The sequence below is a fragment of the Condylura cristata genome, unplaced genomic scaffold (genome assembly GCF_000260355.1).
Source record: "Condylura cristata isolate star-nosed mole 26May11 unplaced genomic scaffold, ConCri1.0 scaffold00002, whole genome shotgun sequence".
NCBI classification, from domain to species: Eukaryota; Metazoa; Chordata; class Mammalia; order Eulipotyphla; family Talpidae; genus Condylura; species Condylura cristata.
Window position 1 is genome coordinate 59,481,216 of NW_004567103.1, and position 24,173 is coordinate 59,505,388.

At 35.4% G+C, this 24,173-nt stretch overlaps 2 protein-coding genes across 13 annotated transcripts in view; one reads left to right on the forward strand and one right to left on the reverse strand.

Moving 5' to 3' along the window:
- Window positions 1-12,382, forward strand: part of PRPF40A (PRP40 pre-mRNA processing factor 40 homolog A (S. cerevisiae)) — a 45,435-nt gene extending 33,053 nt beyond the window's left edge. For 5 of the 7 annotated variants that reach the window (XM_012726475.1, XM_012726490.1, XM_012726471.1 and 2 more), the window contains 10 exons: window positions 2,591-2,705; window positions 2,874-2,977; window positions 3,068-3,184; window positions 3,459-3,596; window positions 3,880-3,975; window positions 5,259-5,345; window positions 5,430-5,526; window positions 5,608-5,669; window positions 6,700-6,831; window positions 8,032-12,382. In XM_012726475.1, coding sequence (XP_012581929.1) covers window positions 2,591-2,705; window positions 2,874-2,977; window positions 3,068-3,184; window positions 3,459-3,596; window positions 3,880-3,975; window positions 5,259-5,345; window positions 5,430-5,526; window positions 5,608-5,669; window positions 6,700-6,831; window positions 8,032-8,124 — 1,041 coding nt within the window. In that variant the 3' untranslated portion in view covers window positions 8,125-12,382. The remainder of the gene's footprint in view (window positions 1-2,590; window positions 2,706-2,873; window positions 2,978-3,067; window positions 3,185-3,458; window positions 3,597-3,879; window positions 3,976-5,258; window positions 5,346-5,429; window positions 5,527-5,607; window positions 5,670-6,699; window positions 6,832-8,031) is intronic. The other 2 variants (XM_004674652.2, XM_004674651.2) reach the window with 1 other exon arrangement.
- The window catches only part of FMNL2 (formin-like 2), a 277,844-nt gene continuing 262,600 nt past the window's right edge, over window positions 8,930-24,173 (reverse strand). For 2 of the 6 annotated variants that reach the window (XM_012726431.1, XM_012726458.1), the window contains 5 exons: window positions 22,918-23,016; window positions 21,323-21,446; window positions 17,930-17,976; window positions 14,082-16,257; window positions 8,930-13,355 (listed from right to left, as the gene is read on the reverse strand). In XM_012726431.1, coding sequence (XP_012581885.1) covers window positions 16,219-16,257; window positions 17,930-17,976; window positions 21,323-21,446; window positions 22,918-23,016 — 309 coding nt within the window. In that variant the 3' untranslated portion in view covers window positions 8,930-13,355; window positions 14,082-16,218. Of the gene's footprint in view, window positions 13,356-14,081; window positions 16,258-17,882; window positions 17,977-19,500; window positions 19,627-21,322; window positions 21,447-22,917; window positions 23,017-24,173 lie in introns of those variants that run through there. The other 4 variants (XM_012726428.1, XM_012726442.1, XM_004674653.2 and 1 more) reach the window with 3 other exon arrangements.

A 24,173-nucleotide genomic window follows, 5' to 3' on the forward strand; every position in this document is an offset into this window, starting at 1 on the left:
CCACATGGCGCGGCAGACCTCTCCTGACCCTCCCGCTGCTCCCCTTAGCAGTGTACTTCGTAGATCTGCCTGTTCTGCTCTCCACTCTGTCTCTGGTGAGGCCTCTTACCGCCCCTGAGCCTCTGGCCGGTACCCCAGTTCTATACGAATAAATAAATAAATCTTTAAAAAAAAATAAAGAGGCAAGAAAATCTAAATATCAATTAAGCCATATACCTCAGACTAGTTTTAAGAGGTCATCTGACATTGTAGACTTTAAATTTTAATGTTGATGATGGGCTTTGCAATGTTTTAAAGAAAAATATGTGATAAATAATAACAGTCAAATAAAGGAAATCTGGGTCACAGAAAGTACAGAAGAATATAGCTTCAATTCTGTGGAGAATGGAGGAGAAATGAAAAGGCTAGATAGACCTATAGACCTAAAATATGACTTTATTGGTCAGTAGATATCTGGCATGTTTTCTGATTGTTAATATAATTCATACTAGCATTTTTATGTTGATTTAGATAATAATTTTCCTATGCTGCTGCATTGCCTGTCAAAGCATATATTTAGAATTTCAGTAAAATTAATTACAAAATTGACATTAGAAATTTTAAAAATCATGATGAAAGAGCATTGCCCATAATGATAATAGCTGACATTTAATCAAATATTAATTTACCTATTAGGTGGTGGTAAACACTTTATCACATCTGTAAAAAGGGACCTATGGTTACTTTTCTTAAGTTTTTTTGATTCATCTCAAGATGGAAAGAAATGACCAAAGATTTTAAAGGAATGTACAGTGTCTCAGAAGCTAAGGTGCATTTTTTAGATAGAGCACTGGTCTTCAAGCCATTAGCACCATCTGGGATTTATGAAAATGAAAATTCTAAAACCCTATACTAGGCCTACTGATTAAGATTCTGGTCGTGCAGCTCAACAATTCATGGTTTTTACTAGCTCTTGCAACCAACAAAAATGGAGCGTGTTAAGAATCATTAAATAAGCCTGAAAAACAATTAGCTATATAGTTTTTAAGGTGTTAACTGACTGCTAGCATGGAAAGTCAGAGGGGTTGCCAAATAGCTTTAAGATAAATAGAAGCAAAATTAGTCATTTCTTGAAGCTTTTGATAATAAAGTTTAAATAAGCTTACAGTTAAGAAAATAAATGGTTTTTATTGGGTAAGTGAAAACTAGTCAAGAGGGAGAGAATGAAAAATCTTACCATTAGTGCTGTCTTTCATTAAGCAAAAACTTGGAAGGTTTAAAATTCAAGGGTGGCTGTACAGTATGAAGGAGATGAGGGTAAGATGTTGACTGTATGGACATGTTCTTGGAGAAGGGGAGTTCTAGGTGTCTGGTGTTATTCAGGGCAATGCTAGCCAATAAAAATGTATGCCATAGCATTTTTTTTTTTTTTTTTAAGATTTATTTATTTATGTATACAAGAACTGGGGTATAGGCCAGAGGTGTGGGGGTGAGGGGATTCACCAGGTTGGAGCATAACAGGCAGATTGACTGAATTACACTGCTGAGGGCAGCAGCAGATATAGGGCATGGGAGTTCTGCCTAGCTATGTAGGTCACCTCCTTTGCTGGGCATCGAACCCATGCTGCAGTGGCTGCAGATTACCTCCTCGTTCAATACTTTAACCTGTGGTACGACCAGGGAGGTTCTCCACAACATTTTTTTTTTTTTTTTGAGCTTTAAATTAATGGTAGTCTTTTCTTCAAACTGTTAAGGCAAAACCAGTAGTTTTGAAAATAATGTTTTTGGCAATCATTAAAATTATATTTAATACTGATGGGATACACAGCAATTCAATGTAACTGCATTTCATGTACTTAGAGGCTACAATGAATACCAAACTGAATGTTGCTACAAGATTGAACAGTTGAGGTGTTGGAATTTTAGGAGCAGAATTATGGCTTATAGTTCTTTTAAGGACATTAGTTTATAGGATAGTACTCAGAGGTTTAGGAGAAGCAAGAAATATAAAAATTGTTGAGTACTAATATCTCAATATGTTGCTGTGAATGTCAGCATAGGTAAAATGGCTAAAGAAATTGAAATAAATATATAAAAATTTAGCTCGAAGGCACAATAGTATTTGAAAGAAAGGAAGTATATTTTGAAATCAGATATGAGCTTGATTTATTTTCCTTGAATTAAAATCTTCCTCTTGGAGGTCCATATTTGTTCAGAAAGTTGATACACAAAGTTCATTATTCACTGTGCTTTAAAAATTACTACAGGAAACACCCATTCTTTGGCTTCATCATTCATATAGTAGGTATCCAATGTTTTGACTTAATTTTTACCATTATGTTTAATTTTGAGATGCACATAATCTATCTTTAGAGATAGTAAACTGGAATTTCGTAGGTATTTTTCTGAAGTTCAAAATTTTGCTTAAAAATAGATTGTTTTCTTTCCTTATATGTGCGTAACATATTAAACATTGCACTAAACATATTTGGTATGGCTTTGGTAGAAGTTTAAATGTTGCTGTTTTTATGCAACACTGATATTTGTAATGTTCTTAACAATGATTTTTTCAGTACAGTGTGTTTTTTTTGTTGGTGGTCTTTTTTTGCAGATATTTTTAGATGAATTACATGAACATGGACAACTGCATTCAATGTCATCTTGGATGGAATTGTATCCAACAATCAGTTCTGATATTAGATTCACTAATATGCTTGGTCAGCCGGGTGAGATTCTTTCCTAATTTATAGTATGATAGTAATTGGAAGGGGCTAGGGGCAGGTTGGAGGGGCATAAAGTGCTTTTGTTGAGGGTTGGATGGGTGCTTTATTTTGTTTTATAAACAAAAAAGTAATTGCAGCTCTTTGGTTAGAGCTAGCTTTTGACTTCTTTAGTTTTTTCATTAGGATCAACTGCACTTGACCTTTTCAAGTTTTATGTTGAGGATCTTAAAGCACGTTATCATGATGAGAAGAAGATAATAAAAGATATTCTAAAGGTAAATGGTATATTTACATTAACTTAATCTGTAGTATGTTTTCAAAATTGGTATGGTATTTGTATTAATGAGAATTATTTTTTCTCATAGGATAAAGGATTTGTAGTTGAAGTTAATACTACTTTTGAAGATTTTGTGGCAATAATCAGTTCAACAAAAAGATCAACCACATTAGATGCTGGGAATATTAAGTTGGCTTTCAATAGTGTAAGTTCTTACAAATAATAGTGCTGTTTTTAATATAATCAGTACGTGAGCTGTAGTCTATGGGAGTAAAGAAGCATGATTAGACCTTCAGAGTAGATAGTCTTTCAGGGTAATGAGAGAGAAAACATTTACATGATGGGCTGAGTTAAATTTCCTTTGCTCACATTAATTGGTGTTACCAATTGGCATTTGTAAACAGTGGGAGAATATGAAGTATAGATATTAACAAGGATAATTTCACCATTATAGCTGATTAAATATGGTTTTCTAAAAGTTACTAGAAAAGGCAGAAGCCCGTGAACGTGAAAGAGAAAAAGAGGAGGCTCGGAAGATGAAACGGAAAGAATCTGCATTTAAGAGTATGTTGAAACAAGCTACTCCTCCAATAGAGTTGGATGCTGTCTGGGAAGATGTATGTATACTTATAAATAACTTCACCATTTACTAATGAACTATCTGGTTTACAATTAAGCAACATTTTCATTCTTGCCCATTGTATAGTCACAATTCTAGAGCAATTATTAAAAATAAATTCAGACTATAAAGCCAGCTGTCCATTCTGTGAAGCCCAATCCAGTGTTTTTTAAGAAATATAAACTCTTAAAGACAGTTTGTCATCATTTTCAGTTGCTGTTGTTATTTTTAAATTTGATTTTTTGGAAAGTCATACTATGTTCAATATCTTAATTTTCCAGATCCGGGAGAGATTTGTAAAAGAGCCAGCATTTGAGGACATAACTCTAGAATCTGAAAGAAAGCGAATATTTAAAGATTTTATGCATGTGCTTGAGGTAATTTTGGTACTCTGAAATACTACAAAATATAAATGTATAAACAAAAAGGATTTAGAATGATAGAAGTTTTCTTAACTCATACTGTTTTTGCACAAAATATACTTGCCTGGGATGATTATAAAATTATTTCTGTAGAAATTGTGAAACAAACTAAAATCGCATAGGGATATAAATATTTGTAAAGACTGCATTTGTTCATATTTTAGAATGTTCAGTTTAGCAATATAGCTACACTCTAGTGTAAATTTAAAATCTTACAAAACAGAAAACAGCTTTTAAATTTCAGTGTTACATTAGACGTTTGTGGAAATATAATAACTACGTTTCTGCACTAGCGGTTAAACTGCATGTTAGTATATTAATTGAAGAGTATTGGAAGATTTTTAGGTATACAGTTGTATGCTAAATTGACCAATTGGATAACAATTTTTGGTGCCTTTGTGGGCAGACACTGCTGTAATTATTACACATATTAAATGTAAGAATGCAATTCTCACAATAACCTTGTGGAGTTAACAAATGAACAAAATGAGATAGTACTTGCAGGAGAAAGGTTCTAGGCCAAACTGTTTCATTCCATTAATCAAATATGCTGATCTTGCCAGGTGTAAATAAAGCCCAACATCTGGAAGCTGGCATTACAGTGTCACATGGTAATTGGACATAGGAAGTCAGCAGTTCATAATTATTGTGCTTGATGTCAGTTTTGATTGTAGTTTCCTCTGTTGACATTATCCACCTGCACCCTATATTATTTCCCAGCTTCCTCTAGCTGTAGTCTTGACGGCCTCTTGATCTTTTCTAGTCAAATGTATCAGGTCAGCATCTGCATTACCTGGATACTTGTAGGCGAGACCTAATCAGCAGATATCCTACATTTGAATCATTTTAATAAGGTTCTGAGGCTCTAGAATGTAAATTTGTGAAGTTTAGCTCTACTGGACTTTTCCCTGTCTTTTCCCAATTCAAGAATCTGATTCTTTTATCATCATGAAGTCATAAATGGAACTAATGAATAGTTTTGGACTTCCTGTATTGGGACCTTGAAATAGAAAAGCATGAAATTTTAGCATAACTCACAAAGGCCAGAAAGGCTATTCGTGAATGTAAGTGTATTTCCATTATTTTTGAAAGCAGTGTGACTGTTGTGTAGATTATGCTCTGCATTTCTTCCTACTAACCCATACTATTCTCATTCCTATAAAGCCATAATATTGAGATGTCTTAATGAATAAGATCTGTAGTTTAAAGTAAAAGTAACATTTCTTCTGTCATTGCAGCACGAATGTCAGCATCACCATTCAAAGAACAAGAAACACTCTAAAAAGTCTAAAAAACACCACAGGAAACGTTCCCGCTCTCGATCAGTAAGGAAGTTTATTACATGGAACCTTAAGTGTATTAACATATTTGTTAGCATCATTGTGAATGAAATTACTATTATTATTTAGGGGTCAGATTCAGATGATGACGACAGCCATTCAAAGAAAAAGAGACAGCGATCCGAGTCTCGTTCTGCTTCAGAACATTCTTCTAGTGCTGAATCTGGTAAGCACATCTATCTACTTAATTAAAGTTACTGACTTGGATGTCCTTAAATCCTGACACCTTTCTTTTCATGCTGCTTAGAGAGAAGTTATAAGAAGTCAAAAAAACATAAGAAGAAAAGCAAGAAGAGGAGACATAAATCTGTAAGCGTTTAATTTTTACATAGCACCTAGGTTAATGTCCTTAGTTTTGCAGTCCATGAACTAGACTCAGGTGTTAAATCAAATTTTATTTTAGTTCTTCAACCAATGTTCCATTAGTCTTTTGGTGAGCTTTGAAGGAAGAAAAAAAAACAGTTTTAAGATATTAACTCTGGCTTTAAAAGAACCATCTTACAGAAATAGCCTATGTGTTTGTAGGTATGTGCTGTAGCTATTGTCAAGAACAAGTTTAAATACTTAAGCAACTCCTTTCTCTACTTTTTAATCTTAGATACACATACAGAACATTTTCAAAATTAAGGGCCTTGGTGTTACCACTGACGTGTTCATTTGAGTTTGTACATATCTAATGAAGGCCCATGTAGGTCCTGAAAATGTCTTAAATGTCAGCAGTTTGAAGAAAGAGTTTTACATTACTTAATACAATGATTAAGCTAATTGCAGCATTTAAATATGCATTTTGAGAAACAATATTTTAAGTTAGTGAGGGAACAAATTATTTACATTTACATAAAAGGTATGATCCAATTTTAATTCCAGTCTTAAATCTGATTACAAAATGTAATCCTTCTCATAGGAGAGCCAACTCCCTCCCATGAATCTTAGAAATGTTATAGAATCATTGAAGTTCTACACAAATTTTAATCTCTCCAGGAACTCATACCCTAATAGACAGATGTTCTTAAATGCTTATCTATATAAGAATTTTACAAAACAGAATGTTGTCTATCAAAATGCTAACATGAGGCCTTCCCCGGTGGCGCAATGGGTTAGGACACAGCACTGCAAGCTAAGCCACAGCCACTTCAGTGCAAGTTCAATCCCCGGCCCTGGAGGTGACCCACATGGCACAACAGACCTGTCTCGCCTGCTGCTCCCCACTCTGCCTCTGGTGAATCCTTGAATCCTGTCTCCCCCACCCCACCCCACCCCCTGCACCTCTGGCCTGTTCTATATCCATAAATCTTTTTTTTTTTTTTAAATGTTAACATGCCATTTTTTATTTACATAGGACTCTCCAGAGTCAGATGCTGAGCGAGAAAAAGATAAAAAAGAAAAAGACCGGGAAAGCGAAAAAGAAAGAACTAGACAGAGATCAGAATCAAAGCACAAATCGCCCAAGAAAAAGACTGGAAAGGATTCTGTAAGTACTTAGAATTTTGAAAAATACAGAATACTGTGGTAAAAAACTTTTCTCAGGCCTATTATTATTGGTGAAAGTTATCACTCAGAAAATAATTTAACATATAATTAGAAGTGACTGCTGCTTAGAATGTCCGTAATTTTATATTTCTTTAAAACACCGTAGCATTCCGTAACTGTAATTTAACCACTAAGAAAGGGTATGGTCTTCTGCTTTGTACAGTCTTAAGAAGTAATACTAAATAGTTTAAGAAATAAAGAATTGAAGATAGTACCTGGGTTCTCCCCCCAGACAGCCACAGTTGTCATTGTTAATCAATGATGGGAAGAGGCAAGTGCAAATAAGGAGGAGTAAGCAAAGTCATAGTTAATATGAATTACACATACATGTGTATATATACAATCATGCATCTTTTAACAATGTGCAAGTGGTTGCCGTAGGCCATCCCATGCTGTGCGTTTCTCAATAGATCATATATAAAATTAGTGTTCTCCTAACATTGGCATTTCTTCCATAGATGCTATGGGGGGCTTGCTTAGCAAGGAAGTGGCTACAAAATTGCCAGTGGCAAGTTTTGATAAGCCTTGTTAGTCCGTCCTTTTATACTCTGTATTCACTGATAATCAGAAGTTTTTTCTTAAAGTTGCACTATGGGGTATAGAGTTTTTACTAGCATTCTGTTTAACACTCTCTTCCTTATAGTGTTAAATGAAATTCCCCTAAGGGGCTAGACAAACTGCCCACTTTCCAAAGGCTATGTCTTACAGATAACATAGGATGATAAGAATGGAAAACCAATACTAAGTACTATCCTGTTCACATTGTACATTTATCTGAATATAGTATGCTTAAACTTTGATTTTTCTGTAATATAAAATAGTAGAACAACATAAAATTTGTGCAAAATCAGCAAGAAATACAGGTCCTATGAAATCAACTTCTATTAAGACAGAAAAAGATTTCACATACTATAATGAAAAGAAACTGGTATGTGCCATTCTCCTATTAGTAGCCTCTTATAAAAGCTCCCCTGAATTACACATACATCTCCCTAATATAACTGCAGTGGCTTGATAATTTTTGGAAGATGTGGTTTCTGTGGGTGAAAATCCAAATTCCGATAATTTGTTTCAGAGGTTCATTACTACTTAACCTTTTGAGTATTAACATCACACATAATTATATTCAATGTCTTTTCAGGGTAATTGGGATACTTCTGGCAGTGAACTAAGTGAAGGAGAATTGGAAAAGCGCAGAAGAACCCTTTTGGAGCAACTGGATGATGATCAATAAATTATACCAAATACGTTTACAGTATGATGTAAAGTCTAATTCAGACCAGGGACTCTACTTTAAGTTCAATTGAAATAACACTGGGTTTTAATTATATCACAGGGGAAAAAGTACATTTAAGTATTGTTATTGTGGACTTTATAAAAGCAAAGGAAATTGAAAATAACATTTGATTCTGTGTCAAGAATCATATTTTCATATGGTCATAACTGTCTTTCTGTGACCCTTTCATAGGGCACTGCAGGATGGATTAAAGGTGGCAATTTATTGATAACTGCAGATGTCTCTACTTTGTTCTAAAGTCTAAGTCATGAGGTAATTTGATTTAACTTTATAGAAGTTGGATTTTGACAATATAATGAAAAATTTTTTGATAACTAGTAGTACAAAAAAAGCACCAGCAACTGATAAAAATGCTTTTTTGTGCACTACCCAACTGGTTAAAGCCAATATGATCTTTTATGGTGAACTCAGAAATAGGTGTTCTAAATGGAAACCTGATAGACCCTTAACTATAGTAGTGCTGCTGAGCACTACTATAATAAAGCCACCATTATTTTTTATGAAACATCTGAATACATTTTAAAAAGGCTATTGTGAGGGCATTATTTTGAGGTGATGTTCAAAAAATTAACATCAAATCAAATTGTAAATTACTTTAAATATATTGCCTTAAGGACCTACGAAAGAATGTGCCACCAAACTTTAAGTGATAGTTGCAATATCCTTGCCTGAAAACAAATCAATGTTGACTTAAACATTTTCTTTAACAGTTGTCTTTTTTTTAATCCAATCTTTCTCTGGCTTTTTTTTTTTTTTTTTTTTTTTAATTTTTTTCTCCAATGAGTTAGTCTTTTACCATCCCTACTCACTGAGAAGTGTTGACTTCATGGTACACATTCTAAAGCATTTCTGATTTGAATATTTTTGTACATTTTTTATCAATTATTAAACCTTCTCTTCTAGCGTGTACTAGTATTTATTTCTATTTAAAATGCTCAGCTCAAAAAAGTTAATCATTTAAAGATACTAAATAACCTAAATTTTGCTTCATCTTACCCACATAACTAGGTTACTTTTTTAAGAATTTCACAAATCAGTGCGTTTGAGGCCCCATATCTGTTTTGTTTTGTTTTTTGGTTTATGAATTTCCTACAAAATACTTTAGAGATATAGTGGCTAGAAGCTAGAATACTCTTTACATGCTAACTTTTGAAGGTTAGTAATGTGATTTATATTTTCCTTCAGTGCAGGAGATTTTTTTTAAGTGAATTTTAGCAGTCTTTGGTAATATCTTGGGGTTTGTTTTTGTTTTTTTTTTTTCCCTCCTTCCTGTTTTACACACTTGGAGCAATCCTATTTCAAGAACAGAAAAGTTCATTTTCTTTTTCTTTACCATACTAATGAATTTGAAAGTGGGACTACTGACCAGGATAATTCTTTCCCACCCTGCCTCCCTTGTTTAATTTAGTTAAATCTAACATCAGTTGTTAAGTCTCAGATTTATTTCTAAACTTGTCTCTGCCAAGTCATTTTTCTGCTGTGAAATATGACATGACTTTGTAGAAAGTGAGACTTACTATCTTTAGAAAATGTGAAGTAATCAGATTGCTTGCTTTAAGGTTAGTCTTCTATTGTATATTAGAACCAAAACATAACAACTTTGGCAACAGGGAGTTGCCTAGACTTAATTTTCAGAGGTCCCGTTGTAATGGTAGTAATTTTATTGCTAATCATGTTAACACTTCACATGGAAGTTAGTGGTAAATCTTTAAAATATGCATATGATATTGATTGGCAGAAATACTAGTGATGTTTCACAGAAGAATTCAGAATCTGTAAAATTTTGTTCTAATAACTTCCATGAATGATGATTTTTTTAAGTACAACTTTAAAGTTTTGATTTTCTATTTAAATAAAAAGCTACTGATGTGTTTTAGCATGTCCTTAAAATAGATTTCTGTATTTGTTACAAGATACAATTTTCTTTTCACAACATCAACTCACCATAGAAGACAGTACAAATTCAAATTATCTTATAGTTCCCCCCATGAAAATAATTTGGCCTATAAACAGTTTAAAACTTAAAACTACAGTTCACACCAGAAAATCCTGGTTTAAAAGATGTCATTGAATTGTTTGTAATACTTGTCTACCATTGCTCTTAACAAATGGGAGTTGCTAGAAAGATGTATGATCTGAAGACAACAGGTGTTGAAAGACTATTAAAGCAGGAGTTTGCATGAATACTGTTAACCTATTATATTTGGTTTCTAAATTTTCAGCTGGGAAAAACAAATATCTTGTTAACGTTTGTTCTATTATGGTTGAGTACATATGTTCAAACAGGAGTTTGACAAAAGTGTTCAAATGGGAAAGCAGGTTGTTTTCCAGTAGGGAGAAAATTAGTACTTTCCAATTAAGCTTTGGACACCTAGGAAGAAAATTTCTCTTCCTCTCAGTAGCATGTTAATTGGATTAAATGCACTAATACATTTCATATTGCTTGCATCTTCCCTAAGTATTTTTATATGACAGTACTTTTTCAAAAAGCAGTGATCCCACAATTTTTAGCATAGCTGATACCATTTCATTACCCAAAGTAGCTTCGACATGTAAGTTATTTCATCTTTTCCAGTATCAAATCTTTTTTCCTCTCCCAGAAAATTTGATGATAATCAAGTACCAACAGCTATCTCATCTTTTGGTTTGTTCATTTGTACAACTATAAAATGAAAATGATTGGCCTAGAATAAGGCAATCTTAATTCTTAATAGTTGAGTAGAGAGACTATACTCCTAAAAGCTGTATTTTTCACGAAAGGTTATTTGCCTACATGATCCCAGTTTTCTTCCAGTTTTAACAATTAACTGAGTGCTGACTAAGCAGACATTTATTTTTACATCTACAAAGGGGCAGCTCCCTTTGTATAATTTTTTTTTTAAGTTAGATGCTATTAGAACAGTTGCTAATAAAATAGCAACAGGGAAGAGTGAGGAATGCCTCTAAAGTTTATAGGACAGTAAACTACATTGTGTACTTTAAATGTAAATTACAAAACTGAAAACTAAAACACTTAGAAAAGCAAAATGAGGCAGAGCATATTAATTCCACTTAAGATTTTTTCCTTGAAGTTGGATTCTCAATACAAAGTTTCATTCTTCAAGTAAAACTGCACTTATAAATACAAAGCAAAATAAAATCTTAAGTCATTTTCATAAACTGTGTTCTCATAAGCTTATAATAATAGGCTTATAATTTCATTGTCTGGTTATGGTAATGGCATATGCCAAAAAATAATTCTTACCTTCCTATTCTTACCTTGCTCTTAAGGTTTTCAGTTCTTTATACTTAAATGATGGTCTAGTTCCTTGGGGACAGAGATTTGTGTTTCATTCACTTGTGTATCCTGAGGATTAGAATAGTACCTGGCAACATACTAGGCATTTACTGAATGTAAAGTATTAGTTGAATGACAAAATCATCCAGCATCCACCATGGCACACACAATCTGTACTAAAGTTTGAAAAAGCATCATTGGAATAACCATACTAACCTAAAGGTACATATATAATTGAAGTATACCTAATGTTTAGTTACTGTCACCCTCCTTAACCGTTACCTCAGAAATACCCACAAGGTTGGTTGTTAATGAGGCATGCAAATTCCATGTGGCCTTTGCGTTTAAAGGAAACCCCTGGTGTTACTATGGAACAGAACTTTTCACATCCCGTTCATAAATTCATGTACCATAACTTTAGCAGCTTTTACATTAATTGGTGTTACACAAGAGGTCACAGCAATCACAATAGCAAAATAAGTACTTTTTTTGGAAAAAACAGTGAACTCAAGCAAGTACAGCTTTTAGAAGCCAGAAATTAAAATAAAAATGATTAAATTCTTGACTTCAATTGTCCATTAGAAGACACAAAATTAGAAGAAGAAAAAATTCTAGGTAGCTAGCAGCAGTTTATAGTATAACAGGGTTAAAGGGTTTCTACCTCTTCAAGAATTGTTATATCAGCCACCAACAGTACCCAAAATTCACCTCCATTCATTGGGCCTCCTCCCTCCTTCCTGCACTTCCACCCTGGTAGCCTCTGTTCTGTTAGTTTTCTAGTTTGTTTTGGTTTGTTTGCTTTATCTGTTGGTTTCTTGATAATCCATGTGAATGAAATTATCTGGAATTTACCTTGCTCCTTATTTCACTAGCATGATCCCCTCCAATCCCATTCATGTTGGAAATGGCAAGGTTTCATTTTTTATAGCTGAGTAATAGTCCATTATCTATGGACATGTTTCCATAACTTGGTTGTAACTAGTTAAATCCCTGCTGTAATTTTAAGCTTACAGCTATTTCAGGCAATTTTTGAAAAGTAAAAAGGCTAAATAGCAACATGGCAAGCACAAATGTTACTGGAGCAGATGAGAGATGAGACTACGTGGCACTAATTACCACACTCACTCCCCATAGCCCTCCCTTTTTTTTTATTTCCTACCTGACCTAAACTAATTGCAATAAACTGCATGGTTTTGTTTTTTTTTTGCTTGTTTACTTACTGTATAAAAAACAGCTTTTATGACAATGAGATAGTCATTGTTGGTGATTGATAAATGACTGTTAATTTGATAGTAGGTGCCCTAGATAGAAAGTTGACAATTACATTTCAGGGAACTGAAAAACCTCTCTTCTACATCTTACCTGCATTTCCAATCAAAATAAACACTTTTTAAGTAAATCAGAGTCAAACTAAGCTATTCTTATATGCTATTCCTCCTTTGGTATATCTAAATTGCTATTTATAAACTTTTTTTTTAGTTATGCCTGCAAACTTTTTTGGTAGCTGTTACTCCCTTTTGCCTACCTCTACAACTAAACTCAAGATTTGTTCTGAAAGGTGAGTAATAGAGGGAACAAGATTTCTATTTTCTGTGTTTGTAACTACCAGGTCTTCTCTTCTGTCTTAATATATTGTTCTGATGTAAAGAACCTCACAAGCTATTAGACCTTTTGTAAATAAACAATTTATTAGAAAAAGTGGCATCTTTTACTACATAAGTTGGATTTGTGTCAGCTTATTTTTCACACTTCTCATATGCAGTTCTCTGATGAGATGCTAGCTGTCCATGTTCTGCTTTCTCAATGTAATTACTTATTGCTATAAAAAGTTAGGCCACAAAGTATATCGACACTCCTTCCTTTGTTTCTTGCTTCAAATTTAGGGAGTTGACTAAAACAAGACAGAGAAAAGTTTAACATTAATAACCCTTTCATACATATTTGGCCTCTAGTATACTCATCTTTGCAGATATTTCTGATAAAAATTAAACTAGGTAAAAGCTCTTAAGCTACTGGACACCCACGTGCTCTAAGCTGACACTGCCATGACACAACAAAAGATGGGGGCTCAACTTCCTTACCTTTTAACAAAACTGTTGGTCAAATATTTTAAATATGCCGGAAAAATAATGTACATAAATTCTGACATTAAACTGGAAACAGTATTTTCCACTGTAAAATTAGATCATTCTAATACATTGAACAAGTAGAGGCAGTGATGGCCAGCTAATCTCATTTTGTGCTGAGTGCTGTTGAATTACTGGACCTTAATGTGTCATCACAGGGAATTCTAGTGGGTCTGAGTTTGTATTTTTTAAGATGGGGTTTTATTTATGCATACGAAAACGGGGTGTAGGACAGAAGTGCAGGGGTGGGGGCAGTTGGGATGAGAAGATTCACATAGTGGGGAAAAACGACTTGTGAACAAAGACCTAATATACTAATTCCTTAAATGACTTTATATTCTTCTTAGTTGTTTCTAAGACACCTGGAAAGTTTCTGAAGTTAAAATTTTCTTGTTCCCGGTTTGCTTCAATATCAAATCTATTTGGTTCACACATTCCATATAGCAAGTAGTCAAGACCTCCTATGGAGAGGGGATTTGCTTAAAACTTACCACAAATTCTGAATTCAAGTAGCAAAACATCTGCTTCTAGAAGATAAAAGGTATATATTAACCTGCTAAAGTCTACCACTGAAAGACCACAGTATATTACAGGAGAGTAGTAAATAGTTTATTTGCTCATATGCCATGAAAAGACCAGAAAAGTAACATGAACTGCTTTTATAAAACATTTCTAATATTGCTAAGAAGCAGGACCATTAATAGACAAAAGAACATGCTAATATTATTGTCTATTTGTAGATAATAAGTAGGCAATTATTTTAACATGCTCAATAATGAGCTTTGGAAAACAGCTGCTTATAGTAAAAGATCAACCATTTGTGTTTTATCTCATGGTTAAATTTATTTTATCAAAATGAAGAATCAACAGACAAAATCTTAGCATGTTCTTTTTTAAGGGACACATTTATGAAAATGTACTGAGGTGGCAGTTTTGAAGTATTTCCGTAAATTGGTATGCTAAAGTGAAATGTAACTGATCCCTAAACTGTCCTTGTAGTTAAATATATATTAAACAAAAAAAACCAACAAAACTATAAGTTAAAATAACATTCAGATTGTATAGCATAGGCTGATGCATTTTTAAACAATATTTACAATATTACCCAGAGACTTAGGTAGGAATTAAGGAGAAGTGTAAAAACCATAAAAAACTGCACCAATTTTATAGCAAAATATCTGTACATTTAAAAAGAGCTCATATAACTACACATTATCCAAGGAAAATGGGGCCTTCACCAAGGAATTCAGGTAAGCACAACATAAAAGAAGAAATTCAGTGGTTAAATACTATACAATAAAACTTTACAATTAACATATTGATGTAATGTGCCAAGAAGGTAAGCCAGAAGCAGAAATCGTAGGTTATGAAAAGTACAAATGAGCTTCAGTCCAGTTTTTGACTTTGGAATGGATCAAGTGCCCTGCCAGAGATGAAGGAAAAATTACAATGGCTTAGTTGACCATTTAGTTCCATTACTTATCATTCAAACTTAATCCCAAAACTTCAGCAATTTAATTACAGTTCCCACAGAGTAAACTGGGAAATACTAAACTTCTTAACTTTGAATGCCAATTTACAAAAGGAAAAATTGGGGAAAGGGCAAGAACCCTGCGATTGTCAGAGGAGAGTAAGGCCAGGCAAACTAACACTACTGTGCTAGCAGAAATAATCTTGACTGCTTGATGGAGCAATTGAACTCCCTGGCTGGCAAGGCACCAATTTCTATTCTCAAAATTGACCCAATAATGGTCCTCAGAAGTCCTAGTACTGATTACTGAGATGTTAATTTTAACACTAATTAATAAATACATTTGCATTATTTTTTAAAGCTGCCTCTAACTGAAGAACACAGTACTGCAAACAAGTCTTATACAGTTGTATGCCATCATATCCTTGCATTGTTAACTGTGAATGTCTCAAAGGCATCATACCCTACCAGAGAAGTAGTAGAATATAATACAAGACAGAGTTGAGTGACTTTTGTGCCACTGCAATTGCATCCTGTTTGGATTTTGCTGGGAGTTTGGTTATTGACCAAAGGAATTTATCATGTAATTGTTTCCTTCCATGTTGCAAGCCCTTAAAAATACTATCTTCTTATATATGGCTGTAACAAAAAATTAGCCCCAAAATCAATTAATCCCTTAAAAGACATTTCAGCAAAGGAAGCCAACAGCGAATGTACCCATGTTATTTACAACTTATCAGGAAATGAGGGTGGGCCATCATGGGACAATTAGAATGGCAACTAATAAATGTAATATGAAATTTACATTTTGGTTAAAAAATTGAATAACATATGGGTGTAAAAAGATACCTAATCAAATCAAATCCTATTGCTTTGATTAATCTGAGCAGGTACTTCCACTTTTAGGCACTTGTTAACAAAGGTTGAAAGGAGAGCCCATTATTTTTAAATTTCCTACGTGTTTGCTAAATCTGAGCCCTTTGAATATTTAATCTATGTTCAAGGCTGCAGTTAAATGGTAGCACATAAAGTTTATGTGGACAGTTTCATTCACGAACACCCTCTTCATACAGGCAGGTCTTGGGTTCACATGGTTATTTCGGCACCATTGACAGAACGTAAGTTCTGATCATCAAAGCGCCGCCTGACACTTCTCCTCACCGCATCGGCTCGTCTGTATGGTTGGTTTCTAAGATCTGTAAAGAGGAGAGCACAAATGAGAAAAATGCAACTTTTAATATTATGTGTCTAAGCAAGACAAAGGCCAGCTGGCAGCCAATCAAAGCAGCTTGTGGAGAAGAATCAACTAATGGGCCCTTTAATTTGAGTATTTGAGCCAAAGATGTGTACTTTGACCTTAATATTTACAGTCATACAAAACAGGATATAATACTGGTGGGTTTCTGGGACTTACAGAAAATATATAAGAAAGGACAGTCACTGGCCAGAAAGTCTAGCTTATATCTTATTTTGAAAAGTTCCTCAACTGGAACTAGCTATAGCTTAGTTTTTACATTTCCTGTCTAGAAACCTTGTCATTAATCGCAAAGAATTTTAAATTGCAAAACCAGTAAGACTGACTGGTCTTTCCTATCTTTGGCTTGAAGTTTTAATAAGGAAGGAACCTCAAGTTTAGTTTGTAGACACCGATTCCATTTTTATCCCATTACTCTTAGCTGATGTCATCTTTTTTAGTGAATTAGAAACAAACCTCAAAACTAATTGCTAATCATTTCTAAACTTTTCCCTACATTCTAGTAATATTTGTTTTTTATTAAAGGTGTCATGAATCCTGCATTCACCAATTTGCAACTGTGACTACAGAGCCAGATACCTAACACTGAAAAAAATATGACTTGTTGAATGAAAGACTATCACCAGCAGGCATTGTTTAGTGGGGTAAAATGGAAGGAATCGGGAAATGTTATGCAAGCATTCTGAGTATGAAGGCATGCTTTCTTGGTGAGTAACATGTCGCTGCCTTTTGATGGAATCAGGGCATGGTGGAGGAAAAAAGCAGACTTCTTCCCCTTGTCTTATTTAATTAGTATATATTTCCCTTTAACCAACTCAGTACTGTTTGACTTTTGTTAGGAAACATTCTGCCCTTATAAAGGGAAACAATTAGACTGAAACCTTTCAATCAGTAGACTGTAAATTACATTGATGGGTAATACCTGACCCACAGAAAATTTGGCCTCTCACATTTCTCAATACAGTTTCCTGATATTTCAGTAGGTGATAAACATTTCAAAATCCAGGTATTCTGACTAATCTTAGAAAATGAAGATCTAACAATACTGGGCACCCATTCTTATCTGACAAAAACCAAGATGAAACTGAGCATTGACACCTATGCTCTCAGTTTCTGCTTCTTAACTCAGAATAGTAATGAAATGTCAGAATTCCACTTTGGGCCAAAGATAGAGACACCTGCAACTCAGGCCTGAGTCCTCTGAGTAATTACTTCTAAAGATGCTAACCCTTCAACAGATGTTCCCTGGCTAGGATCTGCTTACAATTTCTTCAGATCAAAATGGGGTTAACTGAATAACTTGAGGACTAAGAAGAGGGCAAGGAAAGGACAGTCTAGCACCCAAAGCAAGTCCATCTTCAATTTTCTTTGCCCAAGCCATCACACTTGAGGACATGAAAGCTGGCCAGAAAGAGTCCTACAGAGACTCAGTCTCACATCAGTAGAATAAGAGGTACAAAGACTGCTCCCTGGTCAGACTCTCACCAGTATTACCCTTAGCCATAGATTGAAACCATTGATCTGCATACAGAAAGAGGAGGAAGCTAAGTAAAAAGTGATGCTTGCCAGCTCTGTGTATCCTCCACCACCGGTGTGCTAGAAGAAATCCTTACCCTCGAGTGAACATTTGGAAATTTAGTGATATTATTCTTCTTTAAGGCTAAACAGAAAAAAAAACAAAAAAAAAACACAAAATGATGGTTAAGCAAAAATGGGATGAAAATGGAAAGCAATTCAACTTAGTGCTTAACATTCCCGGGCATGTTAGCCAACAGAGGAAGAGAGTGGAAGGCCATTACTATAAGAGGTGTTAGATAAAACAAGGGAAGGATGAGCGGGTCTTCCCACCCAGTGCCCTGACCACCCAGATCCAAGCTGCTTTGAAGTTTGGCTCCAGAACAACACATAGTCCAGCAGCAAAACTGACAGTAAACATAAGCCAAGTAGATGACAGTTCCTAGCCTTATTAATAAGCACTGGTGGGTAAGTAACTGCAGAGCAGGCAACACACCACATCCTTTGAAATCAAGCAATTCATGAGTCAATGCCACAAAAACAAAAATGTACCCAATTCCATGTCAATTTTAAAATGGGAGTCAAACAATGGCTACTTCTCAATTAGAGTGTGTCCTTCCCTTTTTTTTTTAATAAAGTTGGCAATGCAGAGAACTTTGCTCCTTATCTGGCCATCAAGAACTAAACTCCGGCAGTTAATTTGATCATTTCTTTTTTATTTTAAGTTCTAAACACAGTGGCATTTCCAACCATAGTTATTTGCTATTAGTTTTTCTGTCACCACCATCCTGACCAAAGGAGCATGTCCAGACATGAGCTCATCACAGAAGAACGCCCCCCCCAGGTTTGACATGGAATACAGGCACCAATAAAGAAGCATAAAGGGGTTAAGACTTGGGAGCACTGATGACTTTGTTTGCATTCTCTGCTTCACAATGTAGAACTGCTGATAGCTAAACTTAGGCAGGAAACCCAGAGGAAAGAACTGAGTGTAAAGCTAGGAGTTGCCCATATTGGCTTACATAGGTTTCTCAGTCAAAAGAGCTCTCTATGTAAAGCTTATGCCAGGAGTTTCATCGCACCATGGATGATGGTTATGGACTGTAGAAGTCAGTTAAGAAAGACCCAATCTGCAGCTGTTGTGCACAGTCCACACTTAACTTCTGAAAATCATTCTGCAACTTTAGAGCACTGTGCATTCCTGAGCACTTGTGTGGCAACTCATTATCAAGCATGTTAACTGTATACTCAAGGAAGACTAGTTTTCTATCTGTAAAAACTACTAAAACACAGTAAGTGCCCATCACTCTTAGGTGTAGTAGTTGTTAATAATGACTATCATTTTGTGCTCAGAGATACTAGCCCCCAAATCTTGTAAGCAACCTATCTGGTCCAGTTCTGTTCTCAAGTTAGTGTTTATTCTATATACTGTTTTTCTAAAAATTTCTGCAAACAAGTCTCTTAATTCAATTCACACATACCCAGAGCATTGCTAGCACATGGATTCACAAACACACTGAAAGTAGCAGTAATGAATGAAATGCAAAAGCATGCAGTGTGAAGGCAACATAAAATACAACATGACAAAGAGGACAATTCCATGCTATCACGTTGGGTGACCCTCACAAACACACAGAGGGACATAAGAGATCAAAAAATCTACAGCAACCTTTTAAGAGCATCAGGTGAGAAAGAGTAATAGTTTAGTAATGGTATTCCTCAGTGAGAACAGGTTCGCAGAAAAATCGAGAGCCACGCTTGGCGGTGCGAGCAGTAAAGGGCACAGTCTTCAACACTGTATCAAAAATGACAGCCAAACAAGACAAACAGAATAAAGTAAAATGCCAAGATCTACTGCATTAGTATATGGTTAGTGCTTTGTTAAACAAATCTGAGAAGGGAGGGGAGCAGAAAGGGGAAAGGCAATAAATACCCGTGTGAAAACAAAAAGTCTACAAGAGTTGTTAATCCATCTAGGGCATGATCCTGGGGTAGAACGTGGAAAATACTCCAAGGAGAATAAAAAGTGTTCCAGAACTAGATTAGTCATTCACCTCTGCTGACAGATTAATGATTAATTTAGCAAATAGAAGCTGTTTTGCTCCTTTAAGCCAGGTGCTGCTGGAGAACAGTTAATCATGTCCAAGGTGGCAGGTTTTAGTGGGGGCTCTGATCTGGGAGACATCTGCAAGATGCTGCATGGTAGACATTGAAACACCAGCAGGCACATGTGTATAAAAAACATGTGTATAGTATGTAGCGATAGGTTTCCATCAACTAGTTACCTACCCTGCTTCACCTCCATGCAAGTAACTTTTACTCATTTCCTTTTTAATGATTTCCTTGGATGCCTAGGTATGGGGGGGGGGGGGGCGCGGATATTGTAGCTTCCACAGCTTGGAATCCTTCATAATGCTTACTAAGCTATTAGCAAAAAAATAAACCAAAAGTCTAAGAGTCTAAGAGCTAGATCTTTTAAAAATTAGGTCAATTGGAGAAATGTAAAGAATAATTGGGTATTTGATATGAAGGAACTGTTAGTTTTAGAGGTGTGTGTAATAATGGCAGTGTGGTTAGGTTTTATTAAAGGGTTCTTATTTTCTGAAGACACATATTGACATATTTCGGATTTTTTTCAAAATAATCCCAAGTAGTGTTAAATGGGGAGTAGGCAGAAGCAGACACATAGCAAAATTGGCTATGAGCTGCAAGTTTTGTCGGGCAATGATACATGGAACTCATTATAGTACTATATTTTCACACATTTAAAAAATTCCCACAATAAAACCTTTTTAGTATCAGAGAAGCTAACACACAGTATTCAAATGCAACAGACATGAAAGGGAAGTCTTATTGTCAAAAGACAGTGGCCTAAATTAATGTCCTAATTTATAAGGGGGAGATGCAGAAACTCTAGAGAATTGGTTCAAGTGGAAAGCATTAAGCTAAAACTTAATCACACAAGAACCAAGCTGTGTGTGTTTGGGGGGGGGGGGGGGAGACAAATCTTGGCTAGAAGTTTGTTGGCCTATCTGAATGTAAACACCAGTTGCTGATTTCTGCTTGAGCAAAGAGACTTTAAAGTAGCATGTTGGGAAAATCTTCATTGTCATGATTATTAGAACATACCCTTGAATGGGTCTTGTCTGGAGTTTTAATTAATAAGGCAGGTGGTTAGGAGTAGCCAAAAAGAAGAAACTGGAATGTAGTTACAAACTGAAGAAAACAATGGAAAACCTTTAGGAGAAAAATCTGATGAAATCCAATGATTTGAAAACATAAGACTTTTCTCAGAGAGAGAATGTTTCAGTTCTTTAAGAGACAGTATACAGTAAATAAACTTCAAACACAAGCATAGTGTTTCTGTAATTCTAGATCTGAGTTAAAGCAACTGCAATATTTGTAATCCTGAAGCAGCCAAATCTTCAAATAGTCAGAGTGAGCAAGGTCTGTGATATCTCCATGGAACACAAGGAGGAAGTATCTTTTACCTGTGATAATATCTTCAATGGCACCATCTTTTCCTTCATATACATGTCTGTTATCTTTAACTTGTCGCCTTCTTAATTCTGCAATTAATTCTTGCTGTTGCCTCTTTGATTTGTGGGAAGGAGACTGAAAAGAAAAAAAAAAATGCAGATTGAGTAGACCAGCATCCTGTGGAGGGTTAGAAATCCAAAACATGTGTGAGCATTTTGTTACTGATTAGTAGCCTCAGCCAGAAACACAGAGTGCCATGTTAACTTTCTATTTAAACAGAAAAAGTTCAGAAAGCTTCTAGAAAGAAAACAATTTGAAGAACACATATACCTCCAGCTAACAGCAATGGCAAGGCTGGATCCTAAGTCAAGTGCAGCTGGTAATAACCATCCTCTTGTTAAGCTTTGGTGCAAAGGATATCATAATGAAGAATACTTTCACCTGACAGCCTTTGTGGTCTTTTCCTTATGTTTCCCTCCTTGAAATGCTACTTTATTTATATATTTTTGTTCATATATCTACTTTACATTATTGTTTTGTACAATGTTTGATTTGTCCTTGCAGGTGTAGTCCCTATAAAATTCCTACCACCAAGTTACCCCATGAACCATCACCATAATCTCTTGTGTACTTCCCAACCCTGTTTTTATCCCTCATCATCCTTTCCCCAGCTGAATGTGTCCGAGTTATAGTTGTTTGCATTGTCTTTTCCCCCCAATCCCTTATTTATTTCCCTTATACTCCTACTTTAAGAGAAACCATTCAGTATTTTTTCTTTTTATTGAGCATAGTCCCTTCCAGTTCCATCCATGTTGCTGCAAATGGCATGGATTTATCATTTTTGATTGCTAAATAGTATTCCATTGTATATATATACCACATCTTCTTAACCCACTCAGCTATTTTGGGGACTTTAGGTAGATCCCATGTCTTATCTATTATAAATAGTACTTCAATAAACAGAGGTTAAGGTTTCCTCTCAAATTAACAATTTTGTGTCCTTTGGTTAAATTTCTACGAGTAGAATTACTAGGTTATAATGGAAGCTCCATTTTTTTAGCAGTTTGAGGAATCTCCAAATAGTTTTCCATAGTGGTTGTACTCATTTGCATTCCCACCAGCTGTGTGAAAGAGTTCCTTTTTCTCCATATTCTCACCAACGTTGTTGCCAAATTTTTTTATATGTGCCATTCTCACTAGTGTGAGAATGTGGTTTTGATTTGGAAATACCACTCTTGATCCTAATGAAGCCTCAGGCTATCAAGGACAGCACCAAGGTGTACCCTGGAAGCCTTCCCTTGACACCTCCAATCACCAGGTGACATGGTTTGGGATCTCTATTCATATATGACTAAAATTTAAATTCCACATCACCATAAACTTGGAAATGCTACACAAATATATTCAGCTTCATCTCACTGGGTGCTGAACAAAGTAATAAATGAACACGTTTCCATTTGCCAAGTTTCCAAAGTGCTGAAAGGAAATGGTAAGGGCTCTGTGCAAATCTGGCTTCTTGACTCATCACCCTGCATGCCTCTGAGGAGCCAGCATGGCCTCCCCTTTACAAGAGGACCATCGCAGAAGCCGGATTGGCACTTCTTACCTTTGGGTCCTGTTGCTCCATCAGTGCTTCCTGCTCCAGGAGTTTTTCCATGAGAGCTTGTTCCTGCTTCTTTCTCAGCTCATTTTCCTCTTCTGCTTGCTAGATAAAACCAAAAGATTATGTCAATATTAAATGACAACAGTCAAGATGCTTGAAAGTCTCTCTTAGAGAATCCCTGGTAAACCAGGTCTTAAAATAAATAGAAGGGATGTGTAATTCATGCCTATATTTAACTCTGACTTGGAGTTTGATTGTCTGCCCATATCATATCTTTTCAGAGTATAGTAGTTGAAATGTATTTTGTAAGTCCTTTCTTGGTGACCCTCTTTCAACTCAAACTGCATTTTAGTCCCATGAGATGATGGGACTTATGCTTCTGGCAGCTCTCAATGATTTTCCTGTGAGTTTGTTTCCAGAATTTGTCTTCCCACTGGCCAGCCTCTGAAAAGTAGGATCTCACAGCTCTCTTCATTTGCCCCTTGTTGAAGGAAAGCCTCTAATTTCATTCCGAATGTATTTTTCAGGGGCCTCACGAGCCAACACTCCTAGACTCTTCCCACAGCTCATTCCTTCCCAAGGAAAGCAGAGTGTCCTCATTAGTCTAATGAATTTTGGAGAAGTTGAATAGCTCAGACTTTTGGGATTCTCTCTTTTGAAGTCAGCCTCCCTAAAGAGATTTATAATAGTCTAGCTGTGAAATAACAAGTCACCTAACTAATTTAGGCTGAACTGTAAACACAGATGATATATCATATCCTCATAGCCAGTCTTTACCAGGAACAAAGTCCACTTTCTCATTTGTTGCTTTTGTCTTACATGTTTATTTGGTTCATACTGGAGAAGAAAAAAAGGAGGGATGACACCCTAAAACCCAAACACCTGCCCACAAAGTGCACAGGTCAGAGGTCAGTTTCAATTGGGATCTCCATTGGTCACAAGGAAAACAACCCTATCTGACAAGTGCCTCAGAAAGCCTGCTAATAGGACCACAGGGAGAAATGACAATGTGGGAGAGACACTGATGGTGTAACCAGTAAGTGGCATGCCACGGATCACCCCGGGCCTCCACACTTTCTCCTGTGCACTATACACACCCTTGCATTAGTACTGGGAGTGGACTTCACAGAGACACTTCACAGCTTACATTTCACAATTCAAAAATAGCATGTATTATTTTCTTTAGACCTTAAACTTCGACATTTTTTACATAAGAACTGCAGTCCCCACTTAACAAGAAATACCACAGATCATCTCTT